Consider the following 24,953-nt stretch of genomic DNA (forward strand, 5'->3'; position numbering starts at 1 on the left):
TATTTTTTTTCTTTTCCAAAAATAGACTTTAAATCTATGGAGCAATAAATCCAGAATAATTTTAAATTGAAAATCAATTCTGAATCAAATCGGGACACCAAGAATCAAAATCGAATCATGAGACACCCAAAGATTCCGAGTACAGAGTCTGTATCACACATTTACTTGAACGTCTTTAGCGATGATTGGACAGCAAGGAGAGATTGGTTGCTTTTTTGTTTATTGAATCCAGATCTTAGATGGCGATCATAAACTGAAAAATGCAAACGTGTTAGATCAAAAGAGCTGTGTGGCCCGACAGTTGTCTTCTTTCTTTGTCTCAGCTGCTTGTTTGAGTTCTTAGCTGGCTGGAAACTGAACCAGGCATAGGGCCGGAATTTCAAATGATGAGAGATGTATGTTTTGACTTAAAATCCATTTGATTGAATCATTGTTTTATTGATTTATCCCTGATCGTCACCTCACTATTATTTAGTTCCTTGTCCTTATAAATGTTAATAATGTTTGGTGGCTGACGCCACCTGCAGCAGTTCATCCACACCTGCTGTCAATATGGATGAGGAGGCCAAGTGATCCAGTGGAGATCAACACAATATTTCAGATTCTGTGCTGGTGATCTGTTGCTCAAAAAGCCATGTGCACGGTCGACCCATGTATCGTCATATCGGCTGGCATTATCATAGTTTGCTCCACACTCACCTCTCTTACTGTTTTCACCTTCCATCATGCACTGATCTGAAGCCTTTTGGAATGAAACGTGAAGTGCAGAACACAATGCAGACTCGTTGAAATATCTTTTCTTTCTGGAATGTATCTTTTAAAGGAAAACAAACAAGATAAATGCTGCACACTCAGCACTGGGCCAAAGTGTCACTGATAACAGTAATACAACTGTTTAAAGGCTGCCTCAAACATACAGCAGAGCACGCTCTCTCTAGTTTCTTATACTCTCTGCTCTGTCTGCAGTACCTCAGCTGAATATAATCCATAGTTATAGACCAAAGCTGTTTATGAAAGAGTTCAGCCAGAGGAGTGTCTTCTTTAAAATCATGTTAGTAATTCAAATGTATGTCTAAAAGCTTTTTTATTCATGCACTGTATTTTACTGTCCAGGCTGCCATGTTGGTAATCAGTGATTCCTCCTCTCTCTAATGTTGTTGTCTTATTCTTTATCTGTAAAAACAACCTGAACAGGGTCCAAAATGGGGGCATTGTACCTTCCTTTACTTGTATATGTGCTTAATGAATCATGCATACTTGCAAAATTAGGAATTCTACTCATTTTGAAATGTAAGAAAGGAGTAGGCCCAGTTCACACAGTCAGATTAAAAAAAAAAAAAAACCTGAAACCTCTGCTGCTCTCAGCACGAGTGTCGAACTCTCCATTCAAGCAGATTCAAGTTTATCATTCATATGGAGTCTGATAATGAACATGAAAGTCGGACTGGGAGATGTTCACGATCAGTCGAACATTTGACCTCGATGATGATTAATGAACAATTATTTTGTTTTAGTTTTTTTTGCCCTCATAGTTCACTGACATGGTGTCTACAGTGAATATGCTTAACTATTGTTTCTAATGAGTGCATATCGGATGAACTGTTTTCTACTTAGTTATTGAGTATTTCAAAAAACACAGCTTGAAATGGAAACAACACAGTTTAGTTTTAAAGTTGAAATAAACTTGGAGGTCACCGTATACGTTTACAATTTTAGGACAAAGTCATCGATGGGGATGAAAGAAGAGTTGCAGTCAGAAATGACAAAAGCAGTGGCTTTACATTGAAAACGGTGTTATCCATTAAAAACACCAGTCACACTTTGATGAGGGCCAAGCAGACAGTAACACCATGTATTCAGAATCTGGTTTAAAAAGTTTCTGCTGACTTCTCTGGACGTCACAAACTGATGCTGCATTGAACATCCATTCTGTTGTCACAATGTCGTTTACATTTAGCCAAAGTGTCTGTGCGGGAAAAGTATCCAAGGCTTCCTGTTTTGTTATTTATCAGTTTGTGCATCATGGTATGGAAACATTCACTGAGAGAGTTGGCCTGGACATAGATTAAAAGACTCGATCAGCGGATTGCACCGTTCCCTGACTAGAGCTGCTCCATTATTTTTCAAACGATAAATCTAGGGATTCTTTTTTTGATAGATTTTTCAGTTTTTATCTCACATTACTTGATCAATCTAACTATTCACACAGTATGTTTTTGCTGCCATCCTGACACCGAGCTTTTCTCTTTAAATATTCGTTCATTGTCAGACTCGTGTGGTTCACCAGATGAATTGTTGCATAGTCAGCAAACTTCCACATCACGAGAAGGGTTAAGAGTAAAAACACACTTTTGAAGACTGTGGGATTGTTTTGCTACTCGTTGCTCCTCAGTGCTCGTGCTGCTGTTATCACATGACACCATCATTGTCATTGAGTGAATGTCTTCTGTTTTAAACTATAGCTTCTTTGATGACTAGATTTCTGGTTTCGTACCGCCACCGCTGGACTGAAGGGAGGGACAGTTCAGTTGTTTGGGACAACGCCTCGACAAATTATTCATGACCACAAATTTGTCGGCGACTGACCCTCACAGGCCATTTAAAAGACGTAACGCACAACTAATAACGAAGCATGACGTCCTGTGATACTTGTGTTCTGTTACTCCTTCTGATGAGATCATTTGTTGATAACTGCTGAGGCATCAGTTTAATAACAGCCCACGTGTGCGTGTGTGTCATTGTTGAAAGGCAGCCACTGCCTCCAGCTTCTCAGCCACTCACTGCACTCAGACTGTATATTTGGACACAGATTGTCGCCCAGCTTTTCTGTTACAAAGTACAATGATGAAATGTTTAAGATCACCAGGTCCATACAAACGGATGTATGTGAGATCTTTAATCGTTCACTCCCACGCAGTGATTTAGGCAGAAATGGGAAAACAGGGGGTGCAAAAAAAAATACAGGGGGTCCAATTTTTTTTCAGTGTCACTCACGGCGGCGCGGCACGTCGGAGCGGAGGTTATGTGCTCCCTAACACACTGGTTTTGAAGAAAACTGAATAAGTCTCTAAATTGTGCATTCTGTTCAATAAGATGCATTGTTACACATTTTAGTTTTCACATTTTAGTTTTCCCGCTTGATAATATTGATTTACTGTACAGCCCCTGCCCTGACACACCCCTTTGTCATTTGACTCACTTGGGTCATGTTGTCTAACCCCTTTGTTGGCCCACTACTTCTCTCTGCACTTTCTTTAAAAAACAAACAACAAACAAATAAATTCATAATATTACATGTGTCATCCAGTAATAATAGATCCCTAGACCTTGATAAGTCAATCATCTGTCAGCATATTCGAATGTGGCGCTGACCCGAAAAGGTGGAGCTAAACACTGCAGCCTGCTGATTGGTTGAAAAAATCGTCACTTCCCGTGTTACGTCGGTAAACAAAACTCCGCCGTGTTTAAAGCATTGACTGTAACACACAGCTGATTGTTTACGTGTGTATTTCTCCTCGCCGCTCACAGCCTTCTCTGAAACAAAGCTGGATTGAGTTCTTGTAATAAACAGTCACATGCCAATGACAAAGTGGATGAACTGCTGGATGTCTTCTTCGTTGGTTTTGTTTGTGTAGCGTTTTTCTCCTTTGTTGAATTTATTAGTTAGCGGTTAGCTGCTATCATATGACGCTATTTACATAGCGGCTATCATCATCTGGCTGACACGCCGTCTACCAAATAGGACACGGGTGGCTGTAGAAACGTAAACGGGATCGGGTTTAAGCTTTTCAGTACCGGTATTCGACAAACATATTCTTTGCCAGAATTAGAATGTAGCCTAATCAGATATTTAGCGCACCGTATAGAAACCCGTGTAGTAAGCACGTCTATTAAATGTAGATATTTGCACGGCCGAGGTCAAGCCGTGCAATAATTTCAAGGCCGTGTTTTTTAAAAATAGGCCGTGCAAAAAGCGGTTTCGCGGCAGGCTACCTAAATCTATGCTCCCACCTCCACCTAATGCTCACAAACCGTAGTCATAAAACTGTCCGTAGATGTCAGTCTTTAAAATGTGGATCCACTTGGACTCGGTACAGGTTTTGTTTTGCTATTTCAACAGATGAGCTTCATCATTCTGTAGTAATTCACATTTCTTCAGACCATACAGACAGACTTTCAGAATTTTCTCTCCCTTCATATTAAGTTCACATGGCTCTTGTTAATGAACTATGTACCAACTGTCTATTTGCTTTAAAGTGACTGAGCGCTTCAACTCAAAGTCTTGGAAGATTAAAGACACTGAACACAGAATGCATGAGAGGAAGAAAAGCTTCAGTAAACCGGTTTATAACCTGCAGTCATCGACTGGTTCACAGTACGTTCTCTCATATCCAGGACTTCATTCAGATCTTTAACGTTGGTTTATTGATATGATTTCTTAACTGGACGGTCGGGAGTGCTCCTGCACTCGTGAGTCACAGTGTCCCTGCACACTGAAGACACTGAAAGCAAAATTGCTAACATATTACTGCTGGGTCAGCAACCAGTGAATATGTATGGATTAGTTTATATAGATGGACACTATAAAGTAGGCAATCTGCACCAAAACTTATATCCCGATGTTTTTTCGCTGAATGGCAATGCTCAATATAGATATATCGATGTCTTATATTAACAGTTAGTGACACAAGTTCAACGTATACGTGCATGAAAATAAACTACTTTTATGTAAAATAGATTCATTTTCTGCATCACAAAATAAACTACCGTAAGTTGTTATTATTATTATCAACTTTATTTGTAAAGGGAGAGACTGAGACTACAGAGACTGTGAGATGACGTTGCTATCGTAATGTTAGCTGCAAACACGGAGAGAGTGAACGGAGAAAAGCCGACCGTTTGACCGGATCACGTGTTCCCGACTTGGTCGTATGGATCACGGATCAACTGTGTGCTGACTGTGTGTACGTGTGTGTGCGTTAGCTCTGAAGTGTCTGTGTGTAAGAGTCAGAGTGCAGCAGAGCGAGGAGCAGGTAGCTGCAGCTACATTAAACATGTTTTATACTCATAGCATAGTTTTGATGACGCAAAAAAAAAAACCTAAACGAGGCCTCGAGGCAGCGAAAATTCCTCGATGAATTTTTGTAATCGAAAAGGGACCATGTGCAATATGAAACATAAATGTTGCCATTTGATGTATTGCACCAGATTTAGCTCAGAGCTAATTTACATCTGCAGTCCCTCAGTTACAATTAAAACCTAATATAGTAATACGAAATATAAAATGTCTGTGACAAACATAGCAGGGGTTTTCTACATACACACACTGAGCACACACACAGTGACAAACACATAGACACACAGACGCACCCAAATGTATGAAGGTCAGTGGTTACAGAATTGAGCGTCTTTTAGCAGATCTTTCAGTTTGTGTTTAAAGCTGCAGATTGAGTGACAGTTCTTCATGTCGTCTAGGAGAGAGTTCCACTTAGTCGATGCTTTCACACAGAAAGCTGATTGGCCAAAAGCAGAGCAACAGATGGTCACAAAACAATCCCTTGTCGAAGATACTCTTGTAGATCTTATTGACTCCACTGAGCGAAACTTAATAAATTGACTTAATGGCGGTGGTGCCAAATCATTTACAATTTTATATACGTTATAAGTTGTGCGTTTAGTTATCCATTGGTTTTTTGAGTTTGGCGCAGAGAGAGAGGGAGAAGACAGTGAGATATGGTGAACTGGCAGCTCTACAGAAGACAGGTTATTTTAATACAACATAAACAATATGGATATTAACAATATTGTCTCAAATTATATCTGGCTTGAAAATATATGAATATATCTTAAAAACTCGATATATCGCCCAGCCCTACTTCATAGCATCCACTGCTGACAGGGTGTGAAGTTAGGGCTGGGCGATATGGACCAAAATATATATCTCGATTTTTTTTTTTTGCTGAACCACGATATTCGATATATATCTCGATATTTTCTTCTGTTAAAAAATAAAAACAATATGAGTTTTAAGTCAAGTCAACATAGCCCAAATGTCAAGTCACACAGACATTTTTATTCAGTCAGCTGCACAATAATGAAATAATACAAAATAAATGACCTGTTTGTGAAATACAAATTACTATAAAAGAAATTACTCCTTCAAATAAAATACATCATAAATGTTTTCTGTATAGCTATGCAAATAATGTAAACAGAGCAGACAGAATAAAAATAACTCCTTGCTCTCAAAAAATAATTTTCCACACAGGTACTGATTTCTTTCTTAATTTGGGCGCAGCCCTGTACAGATATCTTTGCATCTTCATATAAAACTCTCCAGTGTGATCTTGTGGGAAATAGCTGGTTTGGAGACAGGCACTCTTCATTTCCCACTCCTCCATAAAATGTACCGTCAAACTCATATACGGCTCGCAGGTCCTGCTAGACCACATGTCGGTGGTCAGCGCAAAGTGAGACACGTTAGCTAGCCGGACGGAAAGGGTCTCTCTGACTTCAGTGTACATTTTCGGCAAAAGTTCTCTTGCAAAGTAACTGCGACTGGGCAACTGGTACCTTGGGTCCATGGCTTTTAGTAGCCGTTTAAAGCCGTCCTGTTCCACCGTTGCAACGGGGACAATGTCCTTAGCAATATGGTAGGCTACTGCCTTGGTTATCTGGCCCCACTTTTCACCTTTTCTTTCATAAGGCACAGCACGAGTCATTGCTGCTCATCCGATATTTTAAACCCGAACCATCTCGAAATTATAGAGCCGGTGCTTTTCTTTTTACTGACCAACTCCTCTTCGGTTGCGTTACTCTCGTCTCTGTCTGCCTCCATGATGTCTTGTTGTTGTGAGGGAGTGGGGGCGGGGCTTAGTGTCACTCAGAGGGACAGAGCGGGAGAGAGGCGGGGCGGGGTTAAGAGAGACTGATGGAAAAAGGCATACTGGCGACTCTACGGATGAAACTTTTAATGTTACGTGAATTATATCGATATTACGATATAGTCCTACTCTATATCGCCTGAATAAATATATCGATATTTATTAAAAACTCGATATATCGCCCAGCTCTATGTGAAGTCATCAGAAACTCAAGTCCATATATACCATGTATACTCCTACTTTCTAAGGCAGGGGTGCCCAACCTTTTTTGACCCAAAATCTACTTTCCAGTAGCCAACTTCCCGTGATCGACCAGTCCAGTGTCAACATCGCAAACCCACACACATTGTTTCCAGTCGTCAGAAACTAACTTCACAATGCTCTTCCTTGTTGTCACACAACCACGAAGCATCAATCAATCATCTTTATTTATATAGCACATTTTTATATGAAGTGCTGAACACTAAGAGCAATGCATCACATCCCCTCCCTCCCTTCTTTACATCACATCCCCTCCCTCCATCACATCACAACCCCTTCCTCTCTCATACACAGACAAATTCCTTTCACACTGTTGTCAGTTTTAATAGTGCAAAGTCGCACAAACCTGCTCTCACTGCTTCTCTCTCACACACACACACACACACACACACACACGTTAAGTTTGGGAGTGTATAAACGCTCTGATCGCTAGCTTCTTGCTACTGTTGAGAGCTGTCAACTTCCTGTCATACATATCTCGCTCTGTAGCCAATCATCGCATCGCGGTTGGTGCAAAGACGTCCGCATCATTACAAAGTCTTGGAGATGCGCAGCTGAGTGCTCAGACCCTCCGCGGACCTCCTCGCGACGTCGCGCCGCCTGTGATTGCGCAATATTTACGTTAACTCGCAATCGACTGGTTGGGCACTACTGTTCTAAGGGTTTGCTCATCTCAGTTTAATTGTCTTTGTCAAACGCATTACCTAAATATTTAACGTTTATTTAGCTGGAAATGTGTTTTTAATATCTGACTTGTTGATGAAAGTTATTAACAAATTGTTTTAGCCCTTAAAAGAATCCTAAGGTGCAAAACTGTGAGGAGGACTTCTAACAGGCTGAAGAGAAAATGGAGACATTTGTATGAAATACTTCATGAAGATAAGCTTTGATTGGGATAAACCAATCAAAGCTTGTAAAAAAGGAAAAAAAGTCATACGTAGCAACGGGGTCAACCACGCTTGATAAAAGTTTCTGTCTCCTTGCTCAGAGTTGCTCAGGTCCTTCTAAGCAAAGATTCCTTGCTAGTAATTTTTTAGCGAAGTTAGAAGTTCTCTGAGAGGATTCTCTGAATGTTTGTGACTACGAGCCCTGGAGTGTAAGGCATGCCTGAAGTGATCTTGTTTAACCAGCTGTTATCTGTCGTGGCATCTCTGTCATCTTTCTCTCCGTTTGCTGTTTTCCTTCCTGATCGATAAAGTAGTCACTCAGATGTACGAGTCACAAGTTCTTAAAGGGGATTTATTGTGCTGAAAAGAGAGGAGCTCAAACTGCTGCCCTTCCTGCTGCTGCCACCTCTGAGAAAAAACTCTGTTTTCAAAATCCTAAGGCTCCACCTGCAGCCTTTCTGAAGAAGCTATATGTGATCACTGTATTTTACAAACAGCCCCAGGGTGGAATGATAGGTTCCATACTCCAGTATGTCATCAAGTATAAGAATAAATCAGGACTTTGAAACACATACTGTGACATATTTAACAAAATGACTTAACATATACTCAAACCACACACTTGTCCAACTTGTCTGCTACTTTATTTTTAAAATGTTAGTCATAAAATTCTATTTTATTTTAGTTAGGGCAAAAAACTGTTTACTGTGACTGTGTGGGCACACAGAGCTGAACAGAACGTGATGTGTTTGTGAGCGAGGGAAACATACGTATCAAAACGATGTCCTGATGACTTGAGTAGAGACTCATGGAGTTGGTGGAGTGAATTGAGGATGCACATTTTAAAAAATAAAGACGGATGAACTTCTGAGTTTGACCGTAGGTTGCAGCACAGCGAACTATCAGCATCATCATCAGGTTTTGGTTTCTATTCAGCATCATAGCATAGATGCAAGTGTATTCTATTGTCCCAGTCTATGTCCAGCTCTGATGTCTGTGTTGTGAGTGGTGAGTTCCTGCTCTGCAGGTGATCAGAGAGATCCCTTTAACATCATTTTTTTACTGTGATGCTTGTGACACTGCTGCTTACTGGAGATGATACTCTGCACTCTCTTTCGCTGTCTCATTAATAACTCACCTCCGTGCACAAGGCTCTACTGTTGTGATGGAGACGCATTTAAATCAGGAGTTGTTGTTTGGATGACTTTATGAAACACTGCTGGGTCGTAGTTCTGAAATAGTGCAGAAACACAAAACACTTCATGTTCACATGAATGCCTTTATCCATGTGTGAAAATGTTCCTGACGAACACATAGGAAGAAAAAATACAAAAGAGGAGAGGAGAAAACGTCACTGTTTGAAAATGTTATACTCTCAGTTAATGAATCAAAGGGTTTGATCCGTACTTATTCAATCTGTACGTTAAACCGGATAGGAAGGATTTCATGACAACTCACTAACACTCGTATGTTCAGAGCCAAAGGATCAAAGGTATCAGTTCAACTGGACTCAGCCGTTGGATTTGAACTTTTATTTATTTATTTAAGTTTTATTTAATTAAAGTGCAATAATACTTGAAGTGGTTTTTAACATTCCACTCCACTCTTGGTCACTCATTCTCTTGTTCTTCGGCTCCATCTGCTGGCTGATTGAAGAACTTCTGTGGGACACTTTTATAAAGAGTCAGATGTTTCTACAGTTCTATTTCACTGCTGTTAAAGCATGGAGGATCAGTTGAATATGAAGATCTGAGCCTCCTCTTCTGCTTCTCTGATGATGACAAGGAGCAACAGTGTGGCTCTGTTATTGTAGTCAGCCTGAAATAAATCTCTCCAAATCACAAGATCCAAAAAAACGTAAAGCAACCCATGATTGACTCTGGTATTAACAGTGACTGCACTGGTAAAGCTGGAAGGAAAAAGCTCCTTTACAGTGTTCTATGATGTTATTTTTAAGTGAACTTGATGCGGTTTTTCCTTCTTGCTTTGCTCTTTACCTTTAATGTACCTCATTTCTAAGTAGGTCATTAACACCCTAAGAAAGTAGTCTGTCTTCAGCTACTACTGTACTTTGTTTGGTCCTTTTTATTTTAGTCCCATCAGGTTCTCAAACTTCTAAACTGAGAGATGATTTGTCCCTCGACTGTGAAAGTGTTCTTCCTTTCTTGCTTCAGAGTCCTGACTGTAGTGACAAAGCTGAGGGGGGAGACTTATCGGTCTGCACCATAGCTGAAGTTGGAACAAACTTCAGGGCTAACCCATTGAAATAGTGCAGAAACATTTGTGACGGGCTCGTTTGAGAGACTAGTGAGAGCCATGTTAAAGCTACATGCTGATGGATAGAAGCGTTTGCGTAGAAGATTATCCTACGAGTCGATTAATCGTTTGGAGAATCGATGACTTGTTAACAATCAGAAAGCCCAAAACGTTTTAATCAGACTTCATCCGGAGTTTCTCCTGCACACCCTCTAGAATTTTTCCACCAAAAATCTGAATGAACTGATGTGAGGAGGCAGCAGGATAGAATCAGGAGACTTCACTTGGAGTGCGATGGCGTGGTGACGTTAAATCCCTGTGAAAGATGCACATATATACACTCTATTCACATATATACACTATTCACATATATACACTATTCACATATATACACTATTCACATATATACACTCTATTCACATATATACACTATTCACATATATACACTCTATGCACATATATACACTATTCACATATATACACTATTCACATATATACACTCTATTCACATATATACACTATTCACATATATACACTCTATTCACATATAAACACTATTCACATATATACACTATTCACGTATATACACTCTATGCACATATATACACTATTCACATATATACACACTATTCACATATATACACTATTCACATACCGTAAATTCCGTACTATTGAGCGCACCTGGATATAAGCCGCAGCGGCTAAAAATAAGTAAATAAATGTATTTGTACATATATAAGCCGCACTTGATTATAAGCCGCAGGTGTCCACGCTATAACAAGAGCTATTTACACAGACGTAGGCTACCGGTAACATCCGCAAATACTGTAGCGTCCGTACGGACGTTAAAGGACGACGAGAGCGTTCAAATAATAACTTTTAATAACCCGATCACTGTCGGCCGTGACCACGCCGTTTACAGCGGAGAGCAACACATAACTTGCCGTAACAATCCAACTCTCTCCCCCAGCGTTCTCTCATACAGCCACTCAACACGTTCTCGCTGGTGCATTCACTGACTCTCCACATAATCGGAATTATGAACACATTATCAACTACTGACTTTACAACATGAACCGTTACAATACGAAGCCTAGCCGACGGTGTCTGTAACACGGCTGATGAAAAAGATGACCGTAATATATTTCACAAGAAAAAGTCCATCCATTCACTGCCTCAGAATGACTTCATTACTCACTTCCTCAGTCTCTGTTGTCGCTGTCAGTGTCATCTTAACGTGCAGCAGCTCTGTTAGCTTCTTTGACAGCCAGGTCGATCGCCTTTAACTTGAAAGCTACATCATATGTATTTCTCCGTGTGTTTTCCATCATGAGGGTGCGTGCATGAAGCGCAAAATGACTGATATTAAGATCCGACGTGACGAAGTCAAATGTTTTTGCGGCAGAAGCTCATTGTCCCCCATAAAAAATCCATGCATTAGCCGCACCGGAGTAGAAGCCGCAGTGCTCGAAGTGTGAGAAAAAAGTAGCGGCTTATAGTCCGGAATTTACGGTATATACACTCTATGCACATATATACACTATTCACATATATACACTATTCACATATATACACACTATTCACATATATACACTCTATTCACATTATATACACTCTATGCACATATATACACACTATTCACATATACACTATTCACATATATACACTATTCACATATATACACACTATTCACATATATACACTCTATTCACATTATATACACTCTATGCACATATATACACACTATTCACATATACACTATTCACATATACACTATTCACATATATACACACTATTCACATATATACACACTATTCACATATATACACTATTCACATTATATACACTCTATGCACATATATACACTATTCACATATATACACTCTATGCACATATATACACACTATTCACATATATACACTATTCACATATATACACTCTATTCACAAATATACACTATTCACAAATATACACTATTCACATATATACACTATTCACATATATACACTATTCACATATATACACTATGCACATATATACACACTATTCACATATCACGAGTGCACGTAGAAAGACCGCTGGTTTGTTTGCGTATAGAGCCACAATCTATTAATTAATTAATCTATAATGTGAACATAGTTTGTTTATTAAGATGACAGACCTTATACTTTATTTTCTGTTGGTTTTTGAAGAGCTGAAAACAATCAAAGTATCCACGATAGAGGTTTGGAGGGATGTAGTTTTTGTTACTCTCCAAAGCTCAACAGAGAGCTGGAGTCAGAGTAATTGGTAAAGTTACTGCCATGTTTTGTGACACAGCAGCATTATAAGGTGTACTGAAACATGTGGACATACACTGAAGTGTAAATTTCTGCAACAGACATAAAGCTACAACATCCATCTGCTCCTCTGCAAACGAAAGTCTTAATCTTTCTGTTGAACCGAGCTGCTAGCATAGCATAAATGACCTTATAGCTACCCCGGCCATTATTGACCATGTTTCTCCAACCACAACGTGAAATACTGTTGTTCAAGTGACTCAAAATCATTCTTTTTGTGTGTCTTTCAGTTTTACAAGCACGTTGTCCAGAGTGTGGAGAAGTTCATACAAAAGGTGAGCTATCTGAACAGGGCTTGTAGGGGTTTCATTTTAAAGTTCTTTTTTGTAAGGAAACTTGGACTGTAAATGAAAATTGATTTTGAGGTTTATTCTGTTAAATTTCAGATTTTTCCTATAACTGCTGACAAGGGCATGTGAATATAGATGGATAGTTTATATATTCAGTGTAGATGCACGTATCGATTATTTCCCCGTTATTAAGACGTACTCCACCTTTCTACCCCTGTGTCTACAGTGCAAACCTGAATACAAGGTCCCCGGGCTGTATGTCATCGACTCCATCGTCAGACAGTCGAGACACCAGTTTGGAACAGAGAAGGATGTTTTTGCTCCACGCTTCAGCAAGAACATCATCGCAACGTTTCAGCACCTCTACCGATGCCCTTCAGATGACAAGGTCAGACAGCTTGGAATAGGTTTTTTTTTTTCTCCTCGCTTGTCATGATAATTGATATCAGACCTCTTTAAATATCGATTACGCCTCAGGGTTACAGGAAGGTGTCTTTAGGATTAGGGAGTGGCACATTATTTTTTAGCATTATTAATGATAAGTCATTTCATGTGTTTAGAACGATGACAATAAAATGATTTAACCTCTACGTTAAAGGAAAGAAACATGTCTTCTGTGTCTTGTATTTATACATAAACAAAGGTTGCCTGGCCACTTCTTTGTTTTATTTTTAACTGTTGTTCCCGTCGTTCTTCTTGGCGTTTTCAGAGTAAGATAGTGCGAGTATTGAACCTGTGGCAAAAGAATGCGGTATTCAAGAGTGACATCATCCAGCCCCTGTTGGACATGGCTGCAGGGATTCTCCCTCCCAGTGTCACGCCGGTCATGCCCAGCAGTGCTGCTCCCGTCAATAACACTACACCTGGTAGGTTACACGCATTTCAAACACATGCACACAAACTGTGATTATTGATATACGTATCCTTCATCGCCACTGTCTCTGTGTGTCCAGGCACGCCAGCTACACCAGCAACCCCGGCTAACATAGTCCAGGGTCTGCCTGATTGGGCTTCCCAGATTACCAACACAGACACTGTTGCTGCTGTTGCTCAGATCCTGCAGAGTCCCCAGGGACAACAGGTTAGTCAACATCTGTAACCAACATCGGAGTTCATGAGCTGTTGATTTAAAAAATAAAAAAAAACCTTTGCTATTGAAGAAGAGTCATTTAGCTTGAGTCGCCTCTATAGTTTGTTTGACTCTTTGTGTTAAAGATGAAATAAAAAGACTCTGTGTGATGATCTGTTGTAGCTGCAGCAGCTGGTGCAGAGTCTACAGTTGCAGCAGCAGAAGCCCCAGCCCTCCCTGCTGCAGGCCTTGGATGCTGGCCTGGTGGTGCAGTTGCAAGCTCTGACAGCTCAACTTACTGCTGCTGCTACTGCAAATAGCCTCAACCCACTGGAGCAGCGGGTCTCCTCTTTTAATAAGGTAATGCTCCAGTCAGCAGTCAAAGTGCTCTGAATGTTCCTTCCCTTGATGCCTCTTCATGAGAACCGGGTTATTTGTGTCTTGCAGAAGCTCCTGGGCCCTTTCGATTTTGGAAATGACTCTGAACGCGGCGAAGAGTCCAAAAAGGACGCGTCCTCATCTCAGCTGTGAGTTCAGTGTCTTTAATTGATGACGCTGTTACTTCTCTAAAACTTGATTGTGATGCATGTTTCTGCTCACTTCTTTCAGGCCCATGGTGTCAGAGCCCATCAACAGCTCTCTCTTCCATCAGCTGGCTGAGCAGCTTCAACAGCAGAACCTGGAGCAGTTTCAGAAGCAGCTTTTAGAGCACCAACAGCACCAGCAGAAGGTAGACACGCACAACGCACACACACAGTGCAGGATGGATGATGTGCACAAGCTTTCTGTGCTTTAATAAATGCATATTTGCTTCCCCTGTTACGGCAACATGAGATAGTTGCGATCTTTAAGTCCGCTGACAGATTTGGTGTTCAAATATTTAAAAAAAAAAGTATTTGCAATCAAATCAACTTGTTTGGTTATCTGGACATCCTATAGGCTCCACATTTCACCCAGAGGGTCTGCACATATAGACCCTAACAGCTTATACTATAAGTAATAATGTCATAGTAATAGTACCTGCAAGCTACTCAAATGCTTCAGTTTGGTAATTGGAAAAAAAAAAAAAACCTATAGTTGTTGGATTGCGCCCCATATACAGAGATGATAATCCTCCCGCAGGCTGCCCAGGTTCCAAAAGCACAGCTCATTTCTCAGATCAAACATGATCTGTGTAAATACGCTCCACTTGCCTGCATCGACTCATCATAAATAACACAAAATATATAAACCCCTCTTCTTGTTTTATCTTCCAGGCATTAAGCTTGGATGGGCAGGACTCCATCTTTGGGCAAGAGAACTCCGTTTCATCTGCACAGGGGAGCAGCCAGCAACAGCTTTCTGACCAAGACAACAAGGTGGATGACTCGATAGACAACCAGCAGCAGGTACGTTTGGCCAGTGGTAAAAAAAAACAACAGAAACAGTTGATCATAGTCATATTTGTATTTGTGTAAACAGCTGCTGTTTACTCGGTTGTTTGTAGGACATGGACCTGGATGAAGGCCCTGACGGTATGGAGGAAGAGATTTTTGATGCAGATGAGAAGAAGATTGGGAGCACACGTTCCCGAACACGCTCCAGGTCGCGCTCCAGGTCAGTGCCACGATCCGTTTTTGTCATCGTGTGGATTTTTTCAATGACTGGAATATTGCTGACATATCCTTTACTGTCAACTGAAGACACTTGAATCTTTTCACCTTGTTAGAAAATGATGGGCGGCTCTGAAGGCTATGATAAGCAGTTGTATGCCAAAGTCACTTGAACAAGTTGTGATTGGAAAAGTTGATTTAAAATGACCAAAGCGTGCTAACATTTCCCTTGATTTTGTTCTGTGTGGCTTGCACTGTTTAAAACTGCTTTTGTGTCACATACTTGACTGTGTTTCCTTCATGGCCAAAGAAACAAACGTATTCTTAAGAGATCTGAAACTGATTTTTTTATTCGTCACTTCCATAAGGAGGTGATATTCAAATAAGAGCTGTTGTGTTAGAAAACTTTAGAGCCTCAATTATTCATGTTATTGAATTCCTTTCTTTTACATCCTGGGCTTGACTGGTAACATGAGTGAATCTGTGAAGTGCACAAATGTTAAGTGTAATTATGAGCTCTGAATAAAAAGGGTGTTATGTTATAGCAAGTCCGTGTTGTTATGGTAACGCTGTCAGAAGTGAAACTGACTAGTATTTTCAAATGTCTCGTGTTTCTTTGTATAGGTCTCCCAAGAGGAGACGGTCCAGGTCCCGCTCTGGCTCACGCAAACGTAAACACCGCAAGAGGTCCCGCTCGCGCTCCAGAGACCGCAAGAGAAAGTCGTCGCGTTCTTACTCGAGTGAAAGGCGCGCTCGAGAGCGGGAGAAGGAGCGGCAGAAGAAGGGACTGCCTCCCATAAGATCAAAGACTCTCAGCGGTAAGTGGATGTCCTTGTCCCGTGAATAAATGTTGTTTGCTGCTGCTCTAATGAATAAACATGTACTCACACAGTGTGCAGCACCACTCTGTGGGTGGGCCAGGTGGACAAAAAGGCCACTCAGCAGGACCTCACCAACTTATTTGAAGAGTTTGGCCAGATTGAGTCTATCAATGTAAGTCCACTTTTTCTCTCTCCGAACCCTGTGACATGGTCAGAGCAGTGATTTCCAAAATGTAATGTCTTTCTGGTGAACGTTGGTTTGTCATGAACACACGACTGTACAATCTGTATCATTCTCCCATCTTTTCTTTTCTTTTTTTCTTTTTTTATTCCTACTCACTTTCATTCCTCTTGGCTACACATTCCCGCTTTCTCCTTTTCTCATTAACTCGTTTCTCATCCATCACGCACTTAAGTCGTTTTCATTATCCACTGTGCGGCTATGTCTTGTTTAACCTTCCAATGTAATCTCTGTGTGTGTGTGTGTGTGTGTGTGTGTGTGTGTGTGTGTGTGTGTGTGTGTGTGTGTGTGTGTGTGTGTGTGTGTGTGTGTGTGTGTGTGTGTGTGTGTGTGTGTGTGTGTGTGTGTGTGTGTGTGTGTGTGTGTGTGTGTGTGTGTGTGTGTGTGTGTGTGTGTGTGTGTGTGTGTGTGTGTGTGTGTGTGTGTGAATGTGTGTGTGGCTGCAGATGATCCCTCCTCGAGGCTGTGCATACATCTGTATGGTCCACAGACAGGATGCATACCGTGCCCGGCAGAAGCTCAGCACCGGCTCCTTTAAGATTGGCTCTAAAATCATCAAGGTATGCATTACCTTTCTAATGTGATTGACTGTCTTCTCCTTCTCCTTGTGGGTTCTTGTAATGTAATTTTCCATTAACCTCTAAATGTAAAACCTCACTTTAGCTTTCCAGGCACACGTATGCCCCCAGAAGTGTCTTTGAAAAACTCCTCCTGTCATTTATTTGTTTTTGTTGTTTTTTTTTTCAACCAGATTGCATGGGCTCTGAACAAGGGGGTAAAGCAAGAGTACAAGCAGTTTTGGGACGTTGATCTCGGCGTCACCTACATACCGTGGGAGAAGGTGAAGCTGGATGACCTTGATGGCTTTGCCGAAGGAGGAATCATTGACCAGGAGACAGTTAATGATGGTGAAAAGATCAACTTATCCTCTTTCATTAGCACCATCACATGTTAGCGATGTTTGTTTGTTTTGTAAATCTGTTTAACATACACAGACAAGTGTGCTCACAGACGCACATTGAATTTCATCATCTTGTTTTCTACTACATCTCCTTGATGTTTGTTTTCTTTTGGCTTGTAATGAAATCCTTTGATTGGTTTCCAAACACTGATAGGAAATAAATTCAAAGATTGACTTTACGTTTTCTTCACAGAATGGGAAGCAGCTAAGAACGCAGAGCCAGCTAAGGAAGTTGTTAGCCTGCCAGTAAGCACTGAGACTACAGCAGCATCCAACACCCAGACTGAGACCTACAGCCAGCAGGTCACCATGATGCCTGTGCAGGTACTGTACAGGTTCTGTCTCAGTACATGAGTAGAATGCACACGCGTCTTAATTGTTGTGATATTTGGATGACAGCAGTAAAATTGCATTTTGCAAAGAGCACTTTTCTTGATCTGATCAACATTCGCAGACTAGTGACAAAGCTATCAGACATGTTCAGGACGTTATGTAGCTTCATACCCTGTAAAACTCATTAGTTTCTCATATCTCTCCCATCCAGCTGCCAGTGGCCCAAGCGGTTCCCAGTGCTGTAGGTTTGGTACCTCCTAACTTTTCTGTCGCCATGGGTATACCTCCGCCAGGCTACGGGCCCCCGCCACCCTTTATAAGAGCCGGCTTTAATACTTCACAGCCTCCACCAGGTATCTGACACAAACAGTCACATATATGTGTATATACACATAGGAGATAAAGACGTGATTGCTTACACAAAGTTTGTTGGCTGTTGTGCAGGTTTCATGCAGGCAGCACAGACAGGAGGAATGGCCACAGCAACTACTTGTGAGTGTTTATTACCCACCATACCAGTATTAATACAACATACACGTCTGTGAATCTATATAGTTATTTAAAAAATAGGCATTTCTTTTCAGGAGTTTATTATCTTTGATTAAATGTGTTCTTCTACTGTGCCCATCCTCAGCTCTCGTGCAGTCCTCAGTGGCAACCAGCCAAGAATCTATGAAGGATTCCCCATTCGGGGCCATGATTCCTCCGGCCAACACTATTCCTGGTAACTTCATGGCCTCAGCCATCCCTGGAAGTGTTTTCAACCCATTGGGAGTCCAAACTCAGCAAGCCGCTAATGACAAGACGGCCCAGTCTGCAGAGGGTATGGATGCTGCTGCAGAGCTGACACTGCAAGGTGAAGAAGTGTTAAAGCACACTGACGTTTTGTTTACATTTGATTTTGGAGGTCACTCTGATCATATATTATCATTTTTAATAACGGTCATAAAGGTTGCTCTTGTTTGTCCTTAAACTTGAACATTAATTCATGCTGCTGTGTTTCTGTCCCCAGGTATGCAGAATGCAGTCCGCAGTGGGATGGGTCTCCTCGGCATGCATCCTACATCCCTCACACACCCGCTGCACCACTCTGGTCTGGCTGGTCATAGGATGCCTGGCTTACTGCCTCTCGATGTGAGACCTAACCTCCTCCAACCTGGGGCTGCTGCCCGTTTCCCGCTCCTAATGCAGCAGGGACCCGCCCAGCAGGCTGCAGGCCTCCTCGACACTTCCCTCCAGGCTCAAGCCCGAGCCAGGGCTCCTTTCTCTCAGCTGGACGTATTCAACAGGGCCCCCAATTTACCCAATGAAAATGTATCCAAAACAGAAGAGGAGTCATCATCTGGAGCTGATGAGGGCAAGGACCAGGACTACCGCTTCCCTCCAATGGAGAAACAGAGCACTGGCCTGCTGAGGACCCCTCCACCTGAGCACAGGGATACCCTGGCAGGGGGTGGTGGAGGACCAGGAGGTGGTGGAGGAGGCAGGCCTCCATTGCTCCAGACTCCAGGCACTCAGCCTGCCAGAACCAGCTTATTAGGACGTCTTCAAGCCCTTGCAGGCTTCACCCCTGATAACCGCTGGAACCAGACCAGAGGAGACTTTGATGAACGAGATAGCATGCGAGGGGGGCTGCAGACCCCAGGTGGCCCAAAAGGCTTCCAAGAAGAGCGCCCCACACCCGGGCAGAACTTCCCCAACCGCTTCGAGAGCCGCCCTGGGACAGCGGGAGGAGCTGCTGGGGTTCCAGCTAATGCTGGGGCCGCTGGAGGGTCACAGGCCTGGAACCGGGGCGGCGCTGCTGCAGCGCCTTTCGACAGTGAGTTACATCAAGACCTTGATGAACGAAGGCGTCCATGGGACAGGCAAAGAGACCGAGATGAGAGAGATTTTGATTTCCGAAGGGAGATGAATGGAAACCGTCACAGCCGAGAGAGAGAGCGGGAGCGTGAGAGGGAAAGAGACAGAGAGCGAACCCGAGATCGCGTCAGAGAGCAGGAACGCGACAGAGATCGTGACAAGGAAAGAGACCGCGAGAGAGAACATGAACGAGGGGGCTGGACTCCTCTCCTCCCTCTTCCAACGCCTCTGCTCCCAACTCCTCCCCTCAATCCTAACTTGTCCCTGAGTCAAGGCAAGCTGCTCGCACCACTTAAATTAAACCCCCCGATTCAGCCCAGATTTCAGTCCCCACTCCTGCCTCAAGCTCAGACAAAGCCCTCTCTCTTGGGCCTAAATCAGCCACTGCCTCAGGCCCAGACGAAGTCGCCTCCTCCGTCTCAGAGCCAAGCAGCTGAAGCCGAACCAGAGTCAGAAACCCCAGCTCTGTCTGAGACGCCTCCAACACAGTCACCGACCCCTGCCCACTCACCCGAGCCTTCGTCCGGCAGCAAGGGTCAGAGTCCGGAGACTGAGGCCCCCATCCAGGCAGAGTCATCACCACCACCCGAAATCCCTCCACAATCCCCGAACCAGTCGATACCCAAGTCCCCTTCCAAAACCTCCAATTCTCCAGACAGTGAGACCCCGTGCCAAGACTCCCCGCTGGCCGAGGCCTCACCCCATGACTCACCTGTGGCCTTCGCTCAAGCTGCCAGCCCCCCTGAAGAGATGCCCCCCTCTCTGGAGGAGCAGGAAAGCCCACAGAAGGATGAGGAGGAGTCACAAGACAGACCCTCCTCACCTCAACCACAGTGGGTCAATGGATCTGGTACAGACAATAGCACTGTGGCTGAACTCACACCTGAGCCCTCCCTCGAGCCCTCACCCGAGGCATCACCAAAACCCTCTCCCGAGTCCACTCAGGAACCCTCTCCTGGGTCCGTGCTCCCTGAAAGAGAGCAGGAGGAAGAAGAAGAGGAGGAGGAGGAGCAGCAGCAGCAGCAGCAGCTTGGCTCTCCTGAGGACTTAGACAATGAACAGAGTGAGCCCATGGAGGAAGCTGCGAGTCAGCCTGTGGTAGACACTGTCACAGACACTGAGGGGACATAATCATCACTCAGTAGGTAAAAGATCATTTTGTAAAGTTGTCTCTTCTTCTCTGTACTCATGTCAGCAAATCCACCACCACCACCACACGGGACATGGTGAATACAGACTCACATCAGTTATCGTCTGATAACCAATAACAAATGATTTTATCTCTCACAAATACCAGTGTACTTAATAGAGGACTCATTAGCTGATTTATTGATAGACTATTTTGTTTCTTTGATTTCCTTTTTTCCTTTTTTTTAAGTTGTGTTGACGCCCACCCGTTTTAATGACTTTAAGCTTGACGAATTTTATTGAATTGCCTACCAAAATGTTTCAATTGTGTATGGGATAAATTAGCTTTGACCTTCCTATGGAAGAGAGTAAGAGATCCTGGGTGTTTGACGATGGATACAGAACTCGAAAAACAGCAGCTGCTGGCTCCATTTCTGTCTACTCTTCTTTTAAAATGCTGCTGCAAAGTTTTCAATGAATACTTTTGTGGTGACCTGCAATGCTTTCTGTTTCGAAGAAGAACATATAGCCTGCGTACAGGGAGACCAGTATGGCTACTATAATTGGAATAAAGGAACAATTTTAACCTGAAAACATGGAAATGTGCTCCCTAAATAAATGTCTGTAATTTGTTTCCAATTATACAGTAACCATGAACAGAAAATGACATGCCAGGGGGGGGAAAAAAAGAAAATCAACAGAGAGATGTGCTTATGTTGAGTACCTATTGTTTTAGTTTGAAATAAACATGCTTTGTCTGTTTAAAAAAAAAAAAAAAAAATGTTGCTTTAGGACTGTTTTCTGACCCAGGACCAGCGGAATCTCAGACTGCTATACAGACCGGTACACATTGTGTGCTGTCTCTTCAGTCGATTTGATGTTCTCGTAACTCAAGTTGCTGCTATACTTTCCATCCACAGAGCACTTTGTTGGATGCAACAGTGGGATTTGTAGTTTCTAGCTTGTGATGACCTCTGACTATGTTTCTTTAAGCTTTTGTCGGGTGACTGTTGAGGATGGGATTGTGCCTTTTTGAACGGATTTGACTCATGATGCTACCCAACACTACCGTGTGAGATACACCGGACTGTGCTTGCAACTCGGTATCTGATAGCTCTATAAACACAACGCTATTAGCACAGAAATTGACTGGCCTACCGTTTGAATAGTAGCTGGGCAGTTTGTACAGCACTCACCTAGAGCAGAACACGTCTATTTACTCCATCGTTCTGTGCATGCAGGCCTGTAGCCACCTTTTAACTCTCCTGTCTCTCTTGTTCATTTCATACTTGTAGTGCTTTTCTGTTGAGACATACTGCTAGAAATCCATAGTCTGCTCTTCTCTCAGACCAAATGTCTACTACAGGAGTTGTGATGTTGAATAAAAGTTGAAGGTGCATCAGATTTTTTTTTTCCCTTCTTATTGTCATTAATCCTGGCTTAAGCCAATCAGATAAACCCGAGCACTCACATCCACACTGGATCTTCAAACTGACTGTAATCCAGACACATTAGTTTGAAATCATGAAAAAGTAAAAATACTTGACTGTTTACTGAGATAAGTGCCACATACCCTTAAATACAAGGGTATGTACAAATACAATCTTAGTTTGCTTATTTTGAAACTTTAGACTATAACTTGACTCAGCTGAAAGACACTGAACAAAATCCCGTATTGACAAAACAATGCAATGTACCGCAATAAGCAGTCATCTCGGGTATAGATCCATTAGGCACATCAATGAGCAGAACAGCAGGTTAATAAGGGAACATGCATACAGAACATATTGCACAATATAGAAAAGGTAGAAGATGCTTGCTGCAACTTTACCCACCCCCCCCCCCCCCCCCCCTTTCAACCCAGCACTGCCAGAAACTGCTACATCTGGACGAAGCGCCAACTCAGCACAAAGCTCCTCTGTGCTCATTTATGACCCGGCTAGTGGCAGAAAAAAAACATGCCAGAGGATTTATTTAAACAATCGTGTACATCGCAGCTTCAATGCTTTTATTTTCAATAGAGAGCTCAACGAACTGCGTAATGCTTTTACCTGCAATTACACCTGAGCTTTAGCCTGCTAATCCCAACATTAATACACCCGGAAAACATGCTTCATCGTTTTGGCTCTCGATTTAGCATCCTGAGACCTTACAAGGGCCAAGCCAAAAATATCTGCTAGGCCCTCCTAGTATGACTGTCTGTACATTTCTAGCACCCGAAGGCCTGGGTGCTCTGCAAGGTCTGACCTTCTGACAGACTGACACTCTGAACAAACAACGTTACCCCCCTGAACCCAAATAATACATCGTCACGACAAGGAAGACAGCATCCTTAAGCTATTGTTCCCTCACGTAGGTTGTGTTAATTTAGGATTCATGATAAATCGGCCTCCGTGTGGCTTTTCAGATTGAGCTCAGGACAGGATTAGGCTCCACTGTATACATTTCTTTCCCTACATATCTGATTTGTTAGCCAAAAAACAGACACTCACAAATGTAGCCCTTATTGTCTGGGTCTGATGGTGATCCAGTGCCAAGTATGATGCACAGCATTGCCCTTTTTAGACTCCATATAAACCCATGAGAGCAAACTAAAGTAGGCTTGACCTTTATTTCAGACTGACCCCCGGCACAGGCAACTAATGAGAACACCAAACCCATAATGGGATTGAATAATGATATGCTGTTATGTCATGACCGGATGGTGATGCTTTTACTGCAGGGCAGAGGCAGAAACTCCCCGCTGTGTTTTCACTTTAAGGGGAAAAGGTGACGGTTAAGATTTATCTTGCAAATAGACTTTAATATGACATATGGAGAAATCCTAAATCTCTGATTAGACTATAGGTGTACATTAGTGCATAATTAGCTCGGTTAGGATCTGTTTAATTAATTTTGGTTATATTGAAGACTTGTGGTTCATTACCACTATGTATATTGTTCTCCAGTTGCCATTTAAAGCCCCACAGCCTGTGCGTGTGTAGTGTCAGTACCACTTCTGACCATTAGAGGGCAGTGTGGTACTACAGCTCTCATTGTGAGGCGCTCGCATGTTTTTGGCAGACTCAGTTCTTGGAGTGTGACAGCTCAAAATCTGCAGTGCACAGCTCTCTTACCTTCTGTTCTTTACTCGCAGTGAGACAAATGAAAGCCCTCCAGTGCCACAGAGAAACACATCTACACATGAAATTCCTTTCTTTAAAGCAACAGCAGGCATGACACAAGAAGAAGGACACAGAAAATTGCTGCTACGCAGAATTCTCCTACTTCCGCCGGGCTGAAATTAATTCATCACATACCTCTTACTATACCTTTTTTCAGATCGATATAGGAGAGGTGTGATATATGGAATAAGCTTCTTGCAGGTTGAGACTGCGCCCAGTTCTGCAGCTTCTCACTTTCTGCTTTAATTGATTCAAGCGATTGATTAGGCCACCTAAAGCCTGCATACTTAAATCAGTCTCTATTTTTGCCATGGCCAGATAGCCAGATATTATATTTCCTTGAGAAGTGTGTGCCAAGTTGAGAAAGACAGATTCTGTGTATGTGCGGCATCTCAAACGCATAAAAGAGCAAGAGAGATTGATTAAGGGCAAAACACAGAGTCATCTATCTTCAGTCCAGCCAGTTATGCAGGAGAGGAATCCCCTATCTCGGCTTCTGCTCTGCAGTCACAGTAATTACTCACCACGGTGAGAGAGTGTGTGTACGTTTCTGCTGCCCTTAAGACTCCTCTGCCCTCATGGCTCCCTGTTATCAGAGCCAGCAGACTTTTCAAGACATGGCAGAGGTGTCCAAAGTTCCCTTCACCCGAGAACTTTTGGCCTCGTCATGAGCTCAGCTCTGCTGCAGGCCGCGCCCTGCTGAAAACTGGCTGAGGGAGGCACCAAGGTCATAAAGTTGTCCACCCTACACCATTGGAGAGAGTGAGTGGAGGAAGCTAGAGCGGTAGAAGCCCTGAGGCTACTTCTTTGTGGGGACTCAGTGGTTTGCTCAAGGGCACTCAAGCAAGGTGTGGTGTTATTTTCCGG

General features: G+C 42.6%; 1 protein-coding gene across 2 annotated transcripts in view; it reads left to right on the forward strand.

The window, feature by feature from the left end:
• Positions 1-22,326, forward strand: part of scaf8 (SR-related CTD-associated factor 8) — a 33,125-nt gene extending 10,799 nt beyond the window's left edge. For both annotated transcript variants that reach the window (XM_079369037.1, XM_079369038.1), the window contains exons 3-20: positions 12,858-12,902; positions 13,144-13,305; positions 13,627-13,783; positions 13,871-13,998; positions 14,170-14,346; positions 14,434-14,513; positions 14,596-14,716; positions 15,243-15,374; positions 15,473-15,582; positions 16,203-16,396; positions 16,471-16,571; positions 17,087-17,200; positions 17,392-17,548; positions 17,795-17,925; positions 18,146-18,287; positions 18,379-18,426; positions 18,569-18,790; positions 18,947-22,326. In XM_079369037.1, coding sequence (XP_079225163.1) covers positions 12,858-12,902; positions 13,144-13,305; positions 13,627-13,783; positions 13,871-13,998; positions 14,170-14,346; positions 14,434-14,513; positions 14,596-14,716; positions 15,243-15,374; positions 15,473-15,582; positions 16,203-16,396; positions 16,471-16,571; positions 17,087-17,200; positions 17,392-17,548; positions 17,795-17,925; positions 18,146-18,287; positions 18,379-18,426; positions 18,569-18,790; positions 18,947-20,925 — 4,200 coding nt within the window. In that variant the 3' untranslated portion in view covers positions 20,926-22,326. The remainder of the gene's footprint in view (positions 1-12,857; positions 12,903-13,143; positions 13,306-13,626; positions 13,784-13,870; positions 13,999-14,169; positions 14,347-14,433; positions 14,514-14,595; positions 14,717-15,242; positions 15,375-15,472; positions 15,583-16,202; positions 16,397-16,470; positions 16,572-17,086; positions 17,201-17,391; positions 17,549-17,794; positions 17,926-18,145; positions 18,288-18,378; positions 18,427-18,568; positions 18,791-18,946) is intronic.
• The last annotated feature ends 2,627 nt before the right edge of the window (positions 22,327-24,953 follow it).

This window comes from Symphodus melops (genome assembly GCF_947650265.1).
Source record: "Symphodus melops genome assembly, chromosome: 19".
In the NCBI taxonomy this organism is placed as follows: Eukaryota; Metazoa; Chordata; class Actinopteri; order Labriformes; family Labridae; genus Symphodus; species Symphodus melops.